At 44.9% G+C, this 22,168-nt stretch overlaps 1 protein-coding gene across 2 annotated transcripts in view; it reads left to right on the forward strand.

Moving 5' to 3' along the window:
• The first annotated feature begins 3,808 nt into the window (after positions 1-3,808).
• The window catches only part of LOC121861545 (secreted frizzled-related protein 3-like), a 39,652-nt gene continuing 21,292 nt past the window's right edge, over positions 3,809-22,168 (forward strand). Inside the window, exons 1-3 of one of the 2 annotated variants that reach the window (XR_006088044.1) lie at positions 3,809-4,116; positions 7,752-8,091; positions 8,838-9,083. Coding sequence is in view for 1 of the 2 variants with exons in the window: in XM_042359396.1 (XP_042215330.1) it covers positions 8,846-9,083 (238 nt within the window). In the remaining variant the exon portion in view is untranslated. The remainder of the gene's footprint in view (positions 4,117-7,751; positions 8,092-8,837; positions 9,084-22,168) is intronic. The other variant, XM_042359396.1, reaches the window with a different exon arrangement.

Here is a 22,168-nt window from a genome sequence, read left to right on the forward strand (position 1 = left end):
TTCTCAGGGACCTGTGTCTGGGAAGGCCAAGGCACCCGTATCTCTTGAGGTGAAGCTCAACATTGAGAAGCCGCATGAGAAAGGTGAAGGAATGTGCTACATTGCTTGTGCTCTTGACCTGATCCAGTCAACGGTGTCTACCATCATTAAGAAGGCACCGGAAATGAAGGCCGTGACGCAGAACATGAGCCCAATCTCCGTTTTATGGTCTTAATTAAAAATGTGCGAGGCTATCATGGATAAGATGGAGAGTCTACTCCAAGACTGGATTCAAGACCAGACTCGATGCCGTTTGCCTCTCTCCAGTATTTGGATGAAGCTGAAGGCAAAAAGCAGTGACAACAGTGGTAGTAAGACCTCTTCCACTTTCAGGGCAAGTCCAGGGTGGATTCTGCAGTTCAAGAACTTCGATTATCTCCACAACCTTCTTCTGCCTGGTGAGGTAGTCAGTGCTGACATCATGAGTGCTAATGCCTTCCCGGCACTCCTGAAGGCTATGGTGGAGAAAGGAAGATACAGTGCCAAACAGGTCCTGAACTTTGATGAGACAGGTCTGTTTTGGAAGAGGATGCCATCGAGGACTTTCCTGGCCAAGGAAGAGAAAGGGACATGTGATGACGACCAGACTTGTTCTTAATGATGTGGCGAGTGTTGTTTAATAATGTTGCAGTGCTGGTAGTATTCTAGGATCTTTAGTATTTTTTTGGTGACATATGTGGGTGTCTGACTGGTCAGGAACTTAACTTATTAACTCTAATGTTATAATGAACCTGATTTATGATATTTCGATCTGCGATGGGGTTTTCAGGAACCTAACCACATCGTAAATAGACGTTTACCTTATTTCAAAAACACATATTTTACACAACTAAGCTAACTCACTCTTAGTCTCTTACCATGTTTTAAGATTTACAAACAGAGTGCACATTACCCTCAAATGCCCCGCCAAGCCACATCTCCCCATCTAGAATATTTCATTTTATTTAAAACTTAAACAATATTTTTTCCAGAAGTTCTCCATCACCGTCCAGCAGCGTGGCAGTTACTCCATTGTGTAAAATGGTCATGATTTAAACACCTTCAATAGAATGTTTCTTTTGGTTTTATGAGATGATATATTACACAAATTTTGTTGCGAATGATCCACAAAAAATATATGTATGAACTGCACTTTATGTCCTTTTTAAATACTGTGTGGCTCACTCGCAAAAAATTCTTAAAATCCCTGAAATCATAACCACCATCTTCATCACCACCATCATCATCACCACCATCACTACCACCATCACCAGTAATACTATAATCACCACCACCACCAATACTACTTCCACCACCACTAATACTACCACCATTATCACAATTACTACCACCACCAACACCATTAACATGACCACCAACACTTCTAACCATCACCACCATCATCAATACCATCATCACAACCATCACCACCACCATGGCTAGCACCATTACCACCACCATCACCACAACACCAGCATCATTACCACCAACACTACTACCACCATTATCACCATCAACATTCTACCACCACCAACACTACTACCACCATTATCACCATCAACATTCTACCACCACCAACACTACTACCACCATTATCACCATCAACATTCTACCACCACCAACACTACTACCACCATCACCACCAGCACTACAACCACCACCAACACTACTACCACCACCATTATCTCCACCAACACTACCACCACCATTATCACCACCACTACCACCAACACTACTACACCACCATACCACCATATACACCATCACCACTGCACTTATCTCTACACTACTACCATACCACCATTATCACCACCACTACCACCAACACTACCACCACCATTATCACCACCACTACTACTCTCACCAATACTACCATCACCATCACTACCTGCACCACCACCACTAAACTACCACCATCATCTTTACCACCAACTACCTGCATCATCACCACCAACACTACTACCACCATCATCACCGCCAACACTACCACCACCATTATCCTCACCACCACCACTACCACCACCATGACTAGCACCATTACCACCATCAACATTACTACTATTATTACCACAATATTACCATCATCATCCTGGGAGCCCGGATCCACCCATTTTCATCAGAAGATTCCAATACTTTTTCTTTAATGCACTATTGTATTGGGGCGTTTTTGTATAGTAAAAAGTAATTACTATTGACCTCAGAATATCTCCTAATATCAAGTGAACATGACCTCAAAATGGCCTCCCCCCTCCCCTCCCCCGGCTGGGTGGGTTCGCTGTTCCCATCATAATCCCTTGCCACCCCCCCCACCCCCATTTTGATATTCCTGGATCCGCCCTTGCACTACCACCACCAATCCACCATCACCGCCACCATGACTAGCGCCATTCACCGCCACCATGACTATCACCATTACCACCATCACCACCATCACCACCATCATCACAACACCATTATCATCACCATCACCACCATTATCACCATGGAACTACCACCACCATCCCCACCATGACTAGCACCATTACTACCATCACCAACATTACCACCACCACCACCATCATCATTACCACAACACTACCACCATCATCATTACCACAACACTACCACCATCATCCTTACCACAACACTACCATCATCATTACCACAACACTACCACCACCATTACCACAACACTACCACCATCATCATTACCACAACACTACCATCATCATTACCACAACACTACCACCATCATCATTACCACAACACTACCACCATCATCATTACCACAACACTACCACCATCATCACCACCAACACTAGATTTCGAGACGTACTGAGACAGGTGGGAGGAGAAATTGTGGAGGGAGTGGAGTGGTGAGATACTCCACGTGGTACAGTATAGCTTCCATCACCCCAGTAAAGGTCCTGTGGTTCATAAAGTCTCATAAATTATGTTTTCCCTTACTTGAAGATAAATAGAACACACATAAAGTTATAGTCGAGTTCGTGAGCCGAGCCGACGTTATTTGATCCGCCTTCTGTAAGTCGTAGTTAGAATGAGCCAGTCAGATGCATCCTCACACAACCAGTACCAAGGAAATTTAACCTAAGGACCTATTAAGTATTTCGGGTCTTGTCATACATACTCATACACTATTAATTTTAACATTAACATTTGTCTCATGTTGTAAATACGAGTTTTCCATTTATGATGTTAAGTCCCGTTAATATCTCACGATTACATCATTAAAGGCGTGTTAAAGTAAATGGTTATCGTGGTATCTGGGCAACACCGCCTCCCTAGCTCTTCCCGCCCGCTAATTTGTTCGTCAATGTGCAGTAAAGATTCTGAACGTTAAGGCTTCTTCCCTTATTACATCAGCCGAGAACAAGATGTACTTTCACTAAGCATTGTCTTTCCCCACACACCGACAACATCCATGTTTTCCATGAAGTTGTAGTTTTCACACGGATCTACCATGCAACAGGGACTGTGCGGGTCACAGTGGCGAGAAATTAATATTATGGAATCATTCCATATGCTTCACTGCTTCCTATCGTCTCATTCATCTCAACACAATACACCTGCATAACCCACACTACCCTGCCAGACGCACAATGACCCCATCACCACAACATAAACATCCTCTCAAATAAAGCTGTTCATTTATATTCCTTAACATCTAACTGACGTGCAACTATTATATACGAATGGATTTTGAAGGAATTAACACCGTTATACGGAAGGATTTTGTGTGGTTGATAACTGCTGTAAGACATGTTGCAAGAGGTTGCCGGGCGGTTAGGCTAGGGTTGTAGTTCAAGTGGTGTGGGAGACACGAGACTCACTCAATGTTGTGGTTGAGCTCCTATAATTAAACAAGGGTCAGACCTGGGCAGCGGCGCCTACCACCAACTTTGTCTCGCTCCAAACACACGCACGCGCACACACGCGTCTGATTTTTGTGCCTCTTAGTGTGTATGTATGTGTCTGAGTGTATGGAAGAGTTGTTGTTTGTCAGCGTTATAATTACCGTGAGTGTTGAACTGGAAAAAGATGTTATGTGACAGTGAGATAACATTAGGTCTCATGCAGTCAACCGAGTCGTAACAGTTGGTAAGTATAGCCTACTATTGCCTTCACGATGTAACCCAGTATACAGAAATATTATACCCAGACATTGAATCAGATACTCTTAAATTTTTCATAAAATAAATATATAAATTGTATTTTGGGAACGTAATGACAATATTACGAATAATTTGTCAAAATTTTATAATATTTACACTTAAAACCTATACAAATAGCAAATATTCCTCATTAACGTAAAAATGTTAAACGCGTAATAGAACCACTTACAGCATTTATCATACAAGGTTAGGTTAGCAATGAGATATTTAATCATCAATTGACACAGTAAACTGGGATGTTCACCATGTAATCCCAAAACCACTTGTCGATTTTCAGTTGTTTGTTGTTCAGATGCCCGAGATAAACGTGTGTTGTGGCAAGAGGTCTGTGAGCGAGTATTCTTAGTAAATACACTAGTCATCACTTGGAAATATAGAGAGATTCTGTACATCTCAACAATCAGTGAATTTACTACGGTATTGTAGATTCATGCGAGTTGAATTGAAATCTTGGTGATCAGTGTAATTACTAACCCAAATTACTCCCTTTAGTTGTAGAAGCGCAGTTTATAACATCAATTTATAATTTGAAACTGAAGAAAGTGTTAAATTGATAAAAATGTGTGTGTATATGGTCACGGTCACTGTAGTAGTAAGAGGATTTCTCAGAAATAAAAAGGACGGGCTTTCATCTGTACATCAAATAATCATTCACGGTGTCAATTTCATGTGTGAGGGTTGGCGATCACGGCCCTCCAATCCAAATGTTTTCGGGCAGAAAATTAGTGCTATGAATAGATTTTAAGCTGGTATTTAATATATGGTGTTATATTTTTAATCTACAGTAGTTCTGATATGCATTGTTCCTCCATTTGATGTAGTCTTTCGTGAATTACTATTATTGTTGAATATTGACGGCCATTACTGGTCACTGATATAGAGAGAAGTAATGAGAATTAATGGCCGGAACTGAATAGTTTACTGTATATGTAAAATTAGTACGTAATAGTTATAGAAAATGTTCTGTATTTTTGTATAGTATTGTTATGCCGAGGCATAATTTACTATTATAATGTTTGTAAACTAGGTGTTTTGATTATTATTTTCTATCCCAAGCAGGAGTTGTTATGGCAAGTTTGGGGAGACATTTTGAATATATTGATGTATTACTTATGTAAGAATTTTCTAGAATGTATTGCATCATTTTTGTTGATTTACTTTCTATTGTAAGCTTAGATCAGAGTAGAACGTCCTAGAACTTCCCAGACCTGTCTGGGTTGTTCTAGGTTCATCTGATAGGGTATATAAGCGACAGCGTATAGCTGACTAGGCCGAATTAGCCTAACGGCGAAGTGGCCAGTAATCCCCAAAACACGTTCAAGCTGACTCAGTCAGTCGACCGTTTCTGTTCAGTGTTCAGTACAAGCCTGGAAGAACAACTGAAGATAATTGTTGTTCAAGTACTGTGGAGTTATTGTGAGCAATATATAAGTGAAAAACTAAGGAATTGTACACTGGTAGTGCTGACTATCTATTCGAAGTGTGAAGTCCAGCTGTGAAGACAATTACCCCATGAACAGTGTTGTGAAGAATTAGTGATAATTAAAGAAGACTACAGTTCACAAGTTTGTTTCCGTGACCTGGTGGAAATCTACCTGCCTGTTGTTTTGTCTGTACACTGATACCGATCGTCGGGAAATTACCGGAGACTGGCGGGACAGCCAGTGGTAATTGACGACACTTGTGAGATACCTACTGCTTCTGTATATTACGACCTGGCCGGTGGTAACCAGTGGTGGAAGCTGGGTAAGCGGCGAAGAGTGTCGTAACAGCATACAGGTAGTTCTCGTATAAATTAATAAAAGTACCGAGGCAGTTTTTCGCGTCAACTCAACACACCCAGACACGTTATAACTGATTGAAATACGTACAGTAATTAATCGTCAACGTGATCAGTTAAGCTGACTACCGTATGTGTTCTTGTGTTTACTGTCAGAGTAGTGTTAGTATTTAGCTTTACTTAAAGTTAATTATTCCGTTGATATCGTAACGTGTGTGTTTATAGTGAAATATTTACTCCCAGGAATTTAGTGACGATAAACTGGCCCTCAAGTGAACACTGACCTTGAACACTCCCTCAGTTGCCCTGTACCCTCCCTCCTCACACACTTGTGTTACAAGTTCATTGTACATCTCCAGGGTACATATTAGCTTAAATATTTTCATGCTCATGCCAAAACATTAAAGAGCATAACTTGTGTACGCGCTTGGTGCATAGTCTGAGTGAAAATATATTTAATTATTGTGTGGACATGTTCAATACACAGGCTGTGTGAAAATGCTCAGTATACACACGTGTGGGAACATGTATGTACACACTGTATAAGTTTCGGTGTATACGGGCTTCATGCGTATGCGCTGTGCACATTTCACACACACACACACGACGAGACACCTTGGGAGCTTTTAGAAGGCGCACTCATGCACGACCTAAGCTAACACGCTACACACGTACTGTACAAAGACGGCCCCGAAGTGTGTATATATATATATATATATATATATATATATATATATATATATATATATATATATATATATATATATATATATATATATATATATATATATTCACAAGAAAAGGGGAAACAATGGAGCATGAACATCAGGAAAGACGTTGCATTTGAGTTTGTGGCGGGCGGTAACGTAATGTTGGGAGGTAACTACAGACGGGAAATTATTTGATCTGACGTAGTTATGATCACTGCTAGATGGATGATAGCGCCAGGCGCTGTTGACTGCTCGTGGAAGCTTAATTATTTGTCATCGTATTATTCGGCCATGGTGCGTGCTGGAAGAAATTCTCACCAGGTGGTGTTTGACCTACGCCGGCCTGTGAGGCAGGACCTGCACCCAAATCTGAACCCGAATTTACATACCGACAAAAGCAAGTTTGGTTTAGGTTATGTTAAGATTAGGTTAACAGCTTACTTTTGCTTATGTTAACCATTTAGAGGGCAGGAGTTTCTCTCAGCTGAATAAAATCGTCTGACGTTAGTCAAAATGAAATACCTGAGTGAGCCTCTGCCCTCTGAAGGGTTTATGGTAGGTTAGGTTAACAGCTTATGTTTAGCTGTTAGGGGTAGGTTAGGGTGTCTTAAGTTGTTTAGGTTAATGAGAGGCCGAGTTAAGATATATTTGGTTATGTGTGGTTGTTAGGTTTGTGTTAACTGGTAAGTTAGATTAATTTGGACATTTTTATGTAAGGAAATAGTAATAGGTTAGTTAATGTATGGTTAAGTTAGGTTGAGGATAGGCTGGATTAGGTTTGGTTGTTCTCTTATTTTAATTTTGGTGGAGTTAGGTTTGGTTAGGTCAGGTTAAGAATAGTGTAGGTTAGGGATATGATATGTTTTTAAGGTTAAGTTAAGGGTATAGGGTATATTATTTAGGCTGAGTTAGGCATAAGGTACATTGATTTAGGTTGACTAAGGTGTAGTAGAGAGTGTTTTTGTTCAGGTTAAGTTTTAGGTGGGATTAGGCCTTTACTAAACAATTTCATTCATTCGAATATATTGTGTAGGAGTTTACAGTTCTGTTGACTCACTCCATCCTTCCCAGCGCTGTGTACCACCCGTGACTACCACCATGGTTTGCCTTGACTTCCCGAGGCAACGACCAGCTCCCCTGCCTTCCTTGTTTTTCGTCTAGTCACTTGAAACATCTTAAGCCATCCATGACGACCCTCTTCACCTCCACCCATGCCCCTGGCGTGTTGTGGGCGGCAGTGTGGGCAGTCCTGTGTAGCATGGTAGGGGCAGTGTGGGGGCAGTTCGGTCCCCAGTGTGAGGAGATCAAGATACCCATGTGTCAGAAGATGCCCTACAATCTGACTAGACTGCCTAATCTGCTCCATCACTCAACCCAAGAGAATGCCCAGCTTGCCATGGACCAATTTGAGGTAGGTACCGAACTCACCCTTTGACTACACAGAAAAAAAAACTACTGTAGGTATCGAGCTATACGAGGTAGGTACCGTTAAGGGGAGGTGGTATTGTTACTACCAACTCTACCAATCGGGGACATAACCACTCATCCAAGACGACCAGACTGTTGCCTAATACTTCGTATTGAGCAGCAGTTTGAAGACCACACAACCACGCAGACGTCTACTGTGCCTCCTTCACAAGCTGTCGACCGATCATCACGATTCACAGCTTGGAGGTGGGGCTGAACCAGCTGTTACAATCGAGCAGTTGAATGTTTTAATATAAATTGATACTATCTCACTCTTAACGTAAATAATAAAGGTATTTCACTTCCTGGTTCCCTTATACGTACACTCTTGGATCTGACTTATAACAGGTAACAAAACTAATGGTAATCTACCTCAGGATTCATAAGATCTTCTTTAATATCCAGTCAGATAGATTCTCCTTCTCACTTGGTTGTGGATTATAGATTTGGGCGTGTGAGGAGGTAGTTGGCAGCTAACCTAACCTTCCAGGTAGCTTAAGGGTAGGTGATATATAAGTGAAATATAAGTGAAAAAAGCTGGGTGTGAATAATGTTCAGGTGATCCAGTATTAACCCCCATACCTACCTGTCTCTCCCTCTCCCTTGTTCAGTCAGTACATAAGAGAATAATAATTCAGGTTTACATAATTAGATTCGCACAACTTTTTCTTCTTCTTCCCCAATTTTCAGCTTTTGGGATGGACGAGATGTTCAGACCAGCTGGAGTTCTGTGCTCTATGTATGCACCCATCTGTACTGTGGGTTTCGTTCACGAGGCCATCCCGCCGTGCAGGAGTGTGTGTGAGGCTGCCAAGCAGGGGTGTGAGCCACTCCTCGCTAAGTTTGACATCGCGTGGCCCGCCAACCTACAGTGTGATCATCTGCCAGTGTATGACAGAAGTGTTTGTATCACCCCACAGGCCATCATCTCCTCAGGTCAGTGTATGTGTGGGTTATTCTGGGGAGGTTGACACCCAACTAGTGTTACTGTGGGGAGGTTGACACCCAACTAGTGGGTTATTCTGGAGTTGACACCCAACTAGTGTTACTGTGGGGAGGTTGACACCCAACTAGTGTTACTGTGAGGAAGTTGACACCCAACTAGTGTTACTGTGGGGAGGTTGACACCCAACTAGTGGGTTATTCTGGGGAGGTTGACACCCAACTAGTGTTACTGTGGGAGGTTGACACCCAACAGGTGTTACTGTGAGGAAGTTGACACCCAACTAGTGTTACTGGGAGGTTGACATCCAACCAGTGGGTTATTCTCAGAGGCTGACACCCAACAAGTGTTACTGTGGGGAGGTTGACACTCAAATCAGTGTTACTGTGAGGAAGGACACCCAACTAGTGTTACTGTGGGAGGCTGACACCAACCAGTGTTGTCAGGGGAGGCTGACACCCAACTAGTGTACATGGGAGGCTGACACCCAACCAGTGTTGGCCGAGGAGTGCTGACACCAACCAGTGGGGTTATTCTGGGAGGTTGACACCCAACTAGCACAGGGAGCAAGGCTGACACCAACTAGTGTTACCGTGAGGAAGCTGACACCCAACCAGTGTTACTGTGGGGAGTGCTGACACCACAGTGTTATCAGGGGAGGCTGACCAACTAGTGCAAGTTATTGTGTGAGGCTGACCAACCAGTGTGTTGGTCATGGCGTCGACACCAACCAGTGTGCTACTGGTGGGGGAGCGTTGACACTCAACTAGTGTTACTGTGGACACCCAACCAGTGTGTTATTGTGGGAGGTTGACACCAACTAGTGTGTTATTGTGGGAGGCTGACTCAACCAGTGTTACTGTAAAGGCTGACAACTAGTGTGTTATTGTGGGGAGGCTGACACCCAACCAGTGTGTTGGTTATGGGGGAGGCTGACACCAACCAGTGTGTTATTGTGGGGAGGCTGACACCAACCTAGTGCTGGCCGTGCAGTTGACACCACCAGTGTGTTATTATGGGGAGGTTGGGACATCCAACCAGCGTGTTATTGTGGGAGTGCTGACACCCAACCAGTGTCAACAGCTGACACCCAACCAGTGTGTTAATATGGGAGGCTGACATCCAACTGTGGTGGGGAGGCTTCTATCAATCAACCAGTGTCACTGTAGCTGACACCAACCAGTGTTGGCTATGGGGAGGCTGACACCAACCAGGCAGCCAAGCAAGCTTGACAATCAACCATGTCACTGTGTGGTGCTGACACCAACCAGTGTGTTATGGGAGGCTGGACATCCAACTAGTGTGGCTATTGTGGGAGGCTGACACCAACTAGTGTTGGCCAGGAGAAGCTGACACCCAACTAGTGTGTTATGGGGAGGCTGACATCCAACCAGTGTTGGCTGTGGGACCAACCAGTGTGTTGACATGGGAGGCTGACAACCAGTGTTATTGTGGGAGGCTGACATCCAGTGCTAGGGAGTACACATCCACCAGTGCTATTGTGGGAGGCTGACATCCAACTAGTGTGTTGGTCAGGGGAGGCTGACATCCACCAGTGTGTTATCAGGGAGGCTGGACATCCAACTAGTGTGTTATTATGGGGAGGCTGACATCCAACTAGTGTGTTGTGGGGAGGCCACCAACCAGTGTTACTGTGGAGGCTGACACCAACCAGCCACTGTGAGGAAGGACACCCAAATCAGTGTACATTATGGGGAGGCTGACAATCAACCAGTGCAAGTTATTATGGGGAGGCTGCACCAACCAGTGTTATTATGGAGGCTGACACCCAACTAGTGTTATTGTGGGAGGCTGGGACACCCAACCAGTGTGTTATTGTGGGGAGGCTGACATCCAACTAGTGTGTTATTGTGGGGAGGCTGACACCCAACCAGTGTGTTATTATGGGGAGGCTGACACCAACTAGTGTGTTATGGGGAGGCTGACACCACCAGTGTGTTATTGGGAGGCTGACACCCAACCAGTGTGTTATTGTGAGTGCCATCCAACCAGTGTGTTATTGTGGGGAGGCTGACACCAACCAGTGTGTTGGCTGTGAGGCTGACATCCAACCAGTGTGTTATTGTGAGGCTGACACCCAACCAGTGTGTTATTGTGGGGAGGCTGACACCCAACCAGTGCAAGTTATTGTAGAGGCTGACACCAACCTAGTGTGTTATTGTGTGAGTGCCGACAACGCGTGTTACTGTGTATGCCGACATCCAACCATGTGTTACATGGGGAAGGACATTCAACCAGTGTGTTATTGTGGGAGGCTGACCACCAGTGTGTTATTATGGGGGCTGACCCAACTAGTGTGTTAGCCAGGGGAGGCTGACATCCAACTGCAGACATGGGAGGCTGACATCCAACTGGTGTGTTATTAAGTGGTGCTGACACCAACTAGTGTGTTATTGTGGGAGGTTGACACCAACTAGTGTGTTATTATGGGGAGGCTGACACCACCAGTGTGTGTTATTGTGGGAGGCACCAACTAGTGTTACCGTGGGGAGGCTGACACCAACTAGTGTTACTGTGAGGAAGCTGACACCCAACTAGTGTGTTGGCTGTGGGGAGGCTGACATCCAACTAGTGTGTTACATGGGGAGTGTTGGACATCCAACTAGTGTGTTATTATGGGGAGGCTGACATCCAACCAGTGTGTTATTGTGGGAGGCTGACATCCAACTAGTGTGTTATTACAGAGGCTGATTGACCAACCAGTGCAAGTTATTGTGAGGCCGACACCCAACTAGTGTGTTACATGGGGAGGCTGGAATATCCAACTTAGTGTGTTATTGTGAGTGTTGACACCAAATCAGTGTGTTGTTGTGGGGAGAAGGGACACTCCAACTAGTGTTGGCTAGGGGGGAGTGCTGACACCAACTAGTGTGTTATTGTGGGGAGGCTGACACCAACCGGTGTTATTATGGGGAGGCTGACACCCAACCAGTGTGTTATTGTGGGGAGGCTGACACCCAACCAGTGTGTTATTGTGAGGTTGACACCAACTAGTAAAGCTACTGTGGGGGGAGGCCGACACCCACCAGTGCTGCTGTGAGGAAGCTGACCCAACTAGTTACTGTGAGATTTCTCGACACTCAACTAGTGCCAATGGTGGAAATAAGCCAACATCCAAATCAGGGGTGTTGGTTGTGGGGAGGCTGACACCCAACCAGTGCTATTGTGAGGCTGACACCCAAATCAGTGTGTTATTGTAAAGAGGCTGACATCCAACCGGTGCTATGGGGAGGCTGACACCAACCAGTGTGTTATGTGGGGAGGCTGACACCAACCAGTGTTATTGTGGAGGTTCAACTGTTATTATGGGGAGGCTGACACCCAACCAGTGTTGGCTGTGGGGAGTGCTGACACCCAACCAGTGTGTTGTGGGAGGCTGACACCCAACCAGTGCTACTGTGAGGCTGACACCCAAATCAGTTGCTGCATGTTTACCCAACCAGTGCTACTGTGAGACTGACACCAACCAGTGTTACTGTAGCTGCCAACATCCAACCAGTGTTGGCTGTGGGAGGCTGACACCCAACTAGTGTGTTATTATGGGATAAGGACACCCAACTAGCAGCTACTGTGGGGAGGTTGACACCAACCAGTGTTGCTGTGAGGAAGTTGACACCCAACTAGTGTTACTGTGGGGAGATTGACCAACTAGTGTTACTGTGGGGAGTGTTGACACCCAACTAGTGCGTTATTGTGGGAGGTTGACACCCAACTAGTGTGTGTTATGCTATGTGGGGAGGCTGACATCCAACCAGTGTGTTATTGTGGGGAGGCTGAACACCAACCAGTGTTATTGTGGGGGAGGCTGACCAACTAGTGTGTTATTAGGGGAGGTTGACTGGGAGGTTGGACACCAACTAGTGTGTTATTATGGGGAGGTTGACACTCAACTATGTTACTGTGGGAGGTTGACACCAACCAGTGTTGCTGCAGTGTTACCCAAATCCTAGTGTGTTACTGTGGGGAGATTGGACACCCAACTACTGTGGGCGTTAAACATCCAACTAGTGTGTTATTGTGGGGAGTAAGCGACACCAACTAGTGTGTTATTATGGGAGTGTTGACACCCAACTAGTGTTACTGTGGGGAGGTTGACAATCACCATGTTACTGTGGGGAGGTTGACACCAACTAGTGCGTTATTGTGGGGAGGCTGACACCCAACTAGTGTGTTGGCTATGGGGAGGTTGACATCCAACTGTGTTATTGTGGGGGAGGTTGACACCAACTATGTGTTATTGTGTTATTGGGGAGGCTGGGACACCCAACTAGTGTGTTATTATGGGGAGGTTGACACCCACCAGTGCGTTATTGTGGGGAGGTTGACACCCACCAGTGTGTTGGCTGGTGGGGAGGCCGACATCCAACCAGTGTGTTATTGTGGGAGGACACCCAACTAGTGTGTTATTATGGGGAGGTTGACATCCAACTAGTGTGTTATTGTGGGAGGTTGACATCCAACCAGTGTGTTATTATGGGGAGGTTGACCAACTAGTGTGTTATTGTGGGGAGGTTAACACCCAACTAGTGTGTTATTGTGGGGAGGCTGACACCAACTAGTGTGTTATTATGGGGAGGTTGAGACCAACTAGTGTGTTATTGTGGGGAGGTTGACACCCAACCAGGGGTGCTATTATGGGGAGGTTGACACACCCAACTGGTGTTATTGTGGGAGGCTTTGACACCCAACTGAAGTGTTACTGTGGGGAGGCGACACCCAACCAGTGTTACTGGGGCAAGTTGACACCAACCAGTGTTACCGTGGGGAGGTTGACATCCAACCAGTGTGTTATTATGGGGAGGCTGGACATCCAAATCAGTGTGTGTTGCTAAGGGGAGTGCTGGACACTAACCACAGTGTTGGCTGTGGGGAGGTTGACACCCAACCAGTGTTACTGTGGGAGGTTGACACCCAACTAGTGTTACTGTGGGGAGGTTGACACCCAACCAGTGTTACTGTGGGGAGGCTGACACCAACTAGTGCTGTGGGGAGGCTACATCCAACTAGTGTGTTATTACAGGCTGGACACCCAACCAGTGTGTTATTATGGGAGGTGACATCCAACTAGTGTTATTGTGGGGTGTTGACCCAACTAGTGTTACTGTGGGAGGTTACCCAACTAGTGTTACTGTGGGGAGTAAGGACACCAACTAGTGTGTTATTATGGGGAGGCGACATCCAACCAGTGTGTTATTATGGGGAGGTTGACATCCAACTATTGTGGGGAGGCTGACACCAACCGTTACTAGGACACCCAACCAGTGTTACTGTGGGGAGGCTGACTCAACCAGTGTTACTGTGGGAGGTTGACATTCAACTAGTGTGTTATGGGGAGGTTGGACATCCAACTAGTGTGTTATTGTGGGGAGGTTGGACACCAACCAGTGTTATTGTGGGGAGGTTGACATCCACCAGTGTGTTACTGTGGGGAGGTTGGACATCCAACCAGTGTGTTGGCTGTGGGAGGTTGGACATCTGTTCAGTGTGTTATTGTGGGGAGGTTATCCAACTAGTGTGTTATTGTGGGAGGTTGACATCCAACCAGTGTGTTATTATGGGGAGGTTGGACACCAACCAGTGTGTTACTGTGGGAGAAGTTGGACATCCAACTAGTGTTATGGGAGGTTGACTTCCAACCAGTGTGTTATTGGCGGGGAGTGCTGACATCCAACTAGTGTGTTATTATGGGGAGGTTGACATCAAACTAGTGTGTTATTATGGGGGAGGTTGGACATCCAACTAGTGTGTTATTGTGGGGAGGTTGATATCCAAACTGGTGTTATTATGGGGATGTTGACATCCAACTAGTGTGTTATTATGGGGAGAGGCTGACATTCAACTAGTGTGTTGGTTGTGGGGAGGTTGACATTCAACTAGTGTGTTATTGTGGGAGGCTGACATCCAACTAGTGTGTTATTGTGGGAGGCTGGACACCACCAGTGTGTTATTATGGGGAGGCTGGGACATCTCAACTAGTGTGTTATTGTGGGGAGGTTGACACATTCAACCAGTGTGTTATTGTGGGGAGTGCTGGACATTCAACCAGTGTGTTGGCTGTGGGGAGGTTGACATCTCAACCAGTGTTGCTGGCGGGGGAGGCTGACATCCAACTAGTGTGTTATTATGGGGAGGCTGACATCCAACCAGTTATTATGGGGAAGGACATTCAACCAGTGTGTTGGCTGGGGAGGTTGGACATCCAACCAGTGTGTTATTATGGGAGGTTGACATCCAACTAGTGTGTTATTGTGGGGGAGGTTGACACTCCAACTAGTGTGTTATTGTGGGAGGTTGACATCCAACCAGTGTGTTACTGTGGGAGGGGTTGATCCAACCAGTGTTATTGTGGGAGTGCTGACATCCAACCAGTGTGTTATTGTGGGGAGGTTGACATTCAACCAATAGTGTGTTATTGTGGGGAGGTTGGACATCCAACTAGTGTGTTATTATGGGAGTTCAACTAGTGTGTTACTGTGGGAGGTTGACATCCAACTAGTGTATATGGGGAGGTTGGACATCTAACCAGTGTGTTATTATGGGGAGGTTGGACATCCACCAGTGTGTTATTATGGGGAGGTTATCAATAAACTAGTGTGTTATTATGGGGAGGTTGATAACCAGTGTGTTATTGTGGGGAGGTTGGACATCCAACTAGTGTGTTATTGTGGGGATGTTGACATCCAACTAGTGTGTTATTATGGGATGTTGACATCCAACTAGTGTGTTATTATGGGGAGGTTACATCCGCTAGTGTGTTATTGTGGGGAGGTTGACGAACTAGTGTGTTGGCTGTGGGGAGGCTGACATCCAACTAGTGTGTTATTGTGGGGAGGTTGACATCCAACCAGTGTGTTATTATGGGGAGGTTGACATCCAACTAGTGTGTTATTATGGGAGGTTGACATCCAACTAGTGTGTTATTATGGGGAGTGTTGACATCCAACTAGTGTGTTATGGGGAGGTTGACACCAACTAGTGTGTTATTATGGGGAGTGTTGACATCCAACCAGTAAGTTATTGTGGGGAGGTTGACATCCAACCAGTGTGTTATTATGGGGGAGTGTTGACATCCAAATAGTGTAAATACAAGTGGGGAGTAAGTTCAACTAGTGTGTTATTATGGGGAGTGGTTGACATCCAACCAGTGTGTTATTATGGGGAGGCTGATTAATCCAACTAGTGTGTTATTATGGGGAGGTTGACATCCAACCAGTGTGTTGGCTGTGGGGAGGTTGACATCAACCAGCGTGTTATTATGGGGAGTAAGCTGACATCCAACTAGTGTGTTATTATGGGGAGGTTGACATCCAACTAGTGTGTTATTATGGGGAGGTTGACATCCAACTAGTGTGTTATTGTGGGGAGGCGACATCCAACCAGTGCGTGTTATTGGCGGGGAGGCTGGACATCCAACTAGTGTGTTATTATGGGGAGGTTGACATCCACCAGTGTGTTATTATGGGTGGAGGCTGACATCCAACTGGTGTTATTATGGGGAGGTTGAGACCAACCAGTGTGTTATTATGGGGAGTTCAACTAGTGTGTTATTATGGGGAGGTTGACATCCAACCAGTGTGTTATTATGGGGAGGCCGACATCCAACTGGTGTTATTATGGGGAGGCTGACACTCAACCAGTGTGTTATTATGGGGAGGTTGGACACCCAAATCAGTGTGTTATTATGGGGAGGTTGACATCCAACTGGTGTGTTATTATGGGAGTGTTGGACATCCAACCAGTGTGTTATTATGGGGGAGGTTGACATTCAACTAGTGTGTTATTGGCGGGGAGGTTGATTCAACTGTGTTATTGTGGGGAGGTTGACATCCAACTGGTGTGTTATTATGGGGAGCTTGACATCCAACTAGTGTGTTATTGTGGGGAGGTTGACATTCAACTAGTGTGTTATTGGAGGCTGGACACCAACCAGTGTGCGCTGGCGGGGGAGTAAGCTGACATCCAGCTAGTGTGTTATTATGGGGAGGTTGACATCCAACTAGTGTGTTATTGTGGGGAGGCTGACATCCAACTAGTGTTATTATGGGGGAGCGATGACCAACCAGTGTGTTATTATGGGGAGGTTGGACATCAACTGGTGTGTTATGGGGAGGCTGACATCCAACTAGTGTGTTATTATAGAGGCTGGGACATCCAACTAGTGTGTTATTATGGGAGGTTGACACAATCAGTGTTGCTATGGGGAGGCTGACATCCAAATCCGTGTGTTATTAAGGGGAGTAGCTGACATCCAACTAGTGGGGTGTTGCTGCGGGGAGGTTGGGATCCACCAGTGTGTTATTGTGGGAGTAAGGACATCCAACTGGTGTGTTATTATGGGGAGGCTGACATCCAACCAGTGTTATTATGGGGGAGGTTGGACACCAACTAGTGTGTTATTATGTGAGGTTGACATCCAACTAGTGTGTTATTATTGGGAGGTTGACATCCAACTAGTGTGTTATTGGCGGGGAGGCTGGACATCCAACTAGTGTGTTATTGTGGGGAGGGTCCAACCAGGTGTGTTATTGTGTGAGGTTGACATCCAACTAGTGTGTTATTATGGGAGGTTGACATCCAACTAGTGTTCATATGGGGGAGGTTGGACATCCAACTAGTGTGTTATTGTGGGAGGCTGACATCCAACTAGTGTGTTGGTTGTGGGGAGGTTGACATCCAACTAGTGTGTTATTATGGGGAGGTTCAACTAGTGTGTTATTATGGGGAGGTTGACATTCAACCAGTGTTATTACGCGGGAGTGTTGGACACCAGGTGTTATTATGGGGAGGTTGGACATCCAACTAGTGTGTTATTATGGGATCAACTAGTGTTATTGTGGGGAGGTTGATTCAACTAGTGTGTTATTATGGGGAGGTTGACAACCAAACTAGTGTGTTATTATGGGGAGGTTGAACTAGTGTGTTATTGTGGGGAAGACATCCAACTAGTGTGTTATTAAGGGGAGGTTGACATCCAGCCAAGTGTGTTATTATGGGGAGTTGACATCAACTAGTGTGTTATTGTGAGAGTTGACATCAACTAGTGTTGTGTATGGGGAGGTTGACATCCAACTAGTGTGTTATTGTGGGGAGGTTGACATCCAACTAGTGGCATTTATTATGGGGAGGTTGACACAACTGAGTGTGTGTTACTGTGGGGTTGTTGACATCAGCACTAATTGTGTGTTGTATGGGGAGGTTGACATCCAACTGAGTGTGTTGTGTGAGAGGTTGACACCCTTTAATTGTGTTATTGTGGGGAGGTTGACATCCAACTAGCATTGTGTTGCTGTGGGAGATTTGACATCCAACTGGTATGTTATTGTGGGGAAGTTGACATCCAACTAGTGTGTTATTGTGGGAGGTTGACATCCAACTGGTGTGTGTTATTGTGGGAGGTTGACATCAACTAGTGTGTTATTATGGGGAGGTTGACATCCAACTAGTGTGTTATTGTGGGGAGGTTGACACCCAACTAGTGTGTTATTGTGGGGAGGTTGACATCCAACTAGTGTGTTATTATGGGGAGGTTGACATCCAACTTGTGTGTTATTATGGGGAGGTTGACATCCAACTAGTGTGTTATTATGGGGAGGTTGACATCCAACTAGTGTGTTATTATGGGGAGGTTGACATTCAACTAGTGTGTTATTATGGGGAGGTTGACATCCAACTTGTGTGTTATTATGGGGAGGTTGACATCCAACTAGTGTGTTATTGGGGGAGGTTGACATCCAACTGGTGTGTTATTATGGGGGAGGCGATGACCAACCAGTGTGTTATTATGGGGAGTGCTGACATCCAACTAGTGCAAGGTTATGTGGAGGTTGGACATCCAACTAGTGTGTTGCTGCTGGGAGGCGACATCCAACTAGTGTGTTATTATGGGGAGGCTGACATCCAACTAGTGTGTGTTATTGTGGGGAGGCTGACATCCAACTAGTGTGTTAGCCAGGGGAGGCTGCTGACATCCAACTAGTGTGTTATTATGGGGAGGTTGACATCCAACTAGTGTGTTATTGTGGGGAGGTTGACATCCAACTAGTGTGTTATTGTGGGGAGGTTGACATCCAACTAGTGTGTTATTATGGGGAGGTTGACATCCAACTAGTGTGTTATTATGGGGAGGTTGACATCCAACTAGTGTGTTATTGTGGGGAGGTTGACATCCAACTAGTGTGTTATTGTGGGGAGGTTGACATCCAACTAGTGTGTTATTGTGGGGAGGTTGACATCCAACTAGTGTGTTATTATGGGGAGGCTGACATCCAACCAGTGTGTTATTGTGGGAGGCTGACATCCAACTGGTGCGTTTATGGGGAGGCGATCCAACTAGTGTGTAATTATGGGAGGTTGACATCCAACTGGTGTTATTATGGGGAGGTTGACATCCAACTGTGTTATTATGGGGAGGTTGACATCCAACTAGTGTGTTATTGTGGGGAGGTTGACATCCAACTAGTGTGTTATTGTGGGAGGTTGACACCCAACTAGTGTTATTATGGGGAGGTTGACACCCAACTAGTGTGTTATTATGGGGAGGTTGACATCCAACTAGTGTGTTATTGTGGGGAGGTTGACATCCAACTGGTGTGTTATTATGGGGAGGTTGACATCCAACTAGTGTGTAATTATGGGGAGGTTGACATCCAACTGGTGTTATTATGGGGAGGTTGACATCCAACTGGTGTGTTATTATGGGGAGGTTGACATCCAACTAGTGTGTTATTGTGGGGAGGTTGACATCCAACTAGTGTGTTATTATGGGGAGGTTGACATCCATACTGAAGGGTGAAATCCAAGCCAGGCGATAGTGTGGGGGAAGGGGGACGACTCTTTATATTATTATTATTATTGTTTAATTCTTACCACATACAGTACCAGGTTACTAGACATTTGGCCGGTTGGTCTATCCAGTGTTAGTACAAGAGGAAACCTGGGACTGGGAAACCTGTGGTGTTTGGTAGTGAGGGTCACACTGGATAACACCCTTCTCATGTGTGTATGGACTGAGGCTCGAACCCCTGACATATTAGTGAGAGATACGTGTGTTTCCGCTGTCACCAACACCTGATGCTTTAGAGTAACCTGTTGTTGTTATTGTTGTGGTTATAACTGTTAATATTTTTGTTGTTGTTATTATTGTTATTGTGGTTATTTTTATTAATTATTATTATTATTACAGTATTATGGATATTTTTATCATTATTGTTGTTATTGTGTTGATTTAATTTTTATTGTTTTGCAGATATTAATAATACTAACAAAATGACCTGTCTTTGTTCAGATTAGGTATGGACTGTATAACCTTACCTATAACTGTCTGCCCTCCCTGACACAGGTAACCACCTCAATCTTTCCAAAGCCAAGATAGTGACGAGCGACGGGCCATCCAGATATCTAAACGACCTTCTTAAAAGACCTACAATTTCGTTACCTGATTCACTTTCTTCTCACAATGGCCCGAGAACTTCAGTTCTTTGTCAACATACACACCCAGGTCCTTTTCACATTTGGTCTCTATTAATGCAGCTTCTTTGTCCCGTGATGTGATACGCCTCCTTAGTGATGACATGACCTTGGTGCATCTTCTTACACTTGTGACATTGAATCTTAGCAGCCATTTCTTCCACCACCCATGAAGCTGACAGAGACCTTTCTGTAGCTCTTCATAGTCAGTTTGGTTTTTAATTTCCCTGAATAACTTGGCATTTGTTTATGAAACAAACAAACAACAATGGGCCCAATACACTGCCCTGTGGTACCCCATTTGTCACAAGTACACTTGACGATTTTGTACCATTAATCACCACACACTGCTTGCGATCGTGAAGAAAGTCTCCGGTCCATGCTAGGACATTTCCCCGAATCCTGTACCCTTCCAATTTAATTCCCAGCCTTTCATGGGCTACGTTGTCGAAAGCCTTGGTAAAATCTAGGTACGGTATTTACTGTCGATATTTCTGCTTTGTTCTAGAATTTGAGTCCAAACATCCAGGACCTTGAGTAATTGTGTTGAGCAGTAGTGTCCCATCATAAAACCATGCTAGAAGTCCATTACAAGGTTGCTTCGTAGTCATACAGTACATGAAACAAAGAAACAACAATGGGTCCAGTACACTGCCCTGTGGTACCCCATTTGTCACTGATACACAAGACTATTTCACACAGAAAGTCTCTGATCCACGCTAGGACACTTCCCCGAATACCATATCCTCCCAGTTTAATTCTCAGCCTTTCATGGGGTACGCTGTTGAAAGCCTTGAAAAATCTAGGTATACAGTATATTGTCGATATTACTGCCCTGTTCCAGAATTTGGGTCCAAATATCTAGTACCTTAAGCACAGGTGCTGTAATCGTGTTAAGCAGGAGCATCCTGGCATAAAACAGTGTTGGCAATCCTTTATAAGGCTGTTTTGTAGTAGATGTTCCATCATGGCATCTCTCATGATACTCTTTAGTACTTTACACTATGCTGGTCAGGCTCACTGGTCTATAATTATTTGTGGAGTGACGATCACCCTTCTTGAACATAGGACTGTCATTTTCTAGTCACTGGAGATCTCTTGCTCTTCTAGGAATTTACAGAAAAGGAACTAAAGGGGCTCAGCAAACTCGTTGCACAACTCTCTTAGCACTCTGGGATGCACCATGTCAGGGCTGGGACTCTTATGAACCTTTAGCTATGACAGATTATTTCTTTTACCCTTTTCTGAGAACACAATGTGGATCAGCGCTGTGTCAAACCATCTATCCTGAAATGCAGAAAGATTGTTTGCATCTTCTCTTGTGAACACTGATAATTAGAATCTGTTCAAAGCATCTGCTTTTTCCTGGTCAGAATCTACATAATTACCATCTCCACGCTTCAGATCCGATATGCTTTCTCACATTTTTTATTTTTACTTTGAATAAAATGCCTTTGGGATTTGACTTGACCTCGCTTGGAGTCTGCTTCTGGAACTCTTTTTCAGCCCGTCTATACTCTGAGATTGCTTGGTTCCTGGATCTGGCGTACATCCTCCTGTCCTGCTCATCATTTGTCCTAACCCACATCTC

This window comes from Homarus americanus, unplaced genomic scaffold (assembly GCF_018991925.1).
Source record: "Homarus americanus isolate GMGI-L3 unplaced genomic scaffold, GMGI_Hamer_2.0 scaffold24260, whole genome shotgun sequence".
NCBI lineage: Eukaryota > Metazoa > Arthropoda > Malacostraca > Decapoda > Nephropidae > Homarus > Homarus americanus.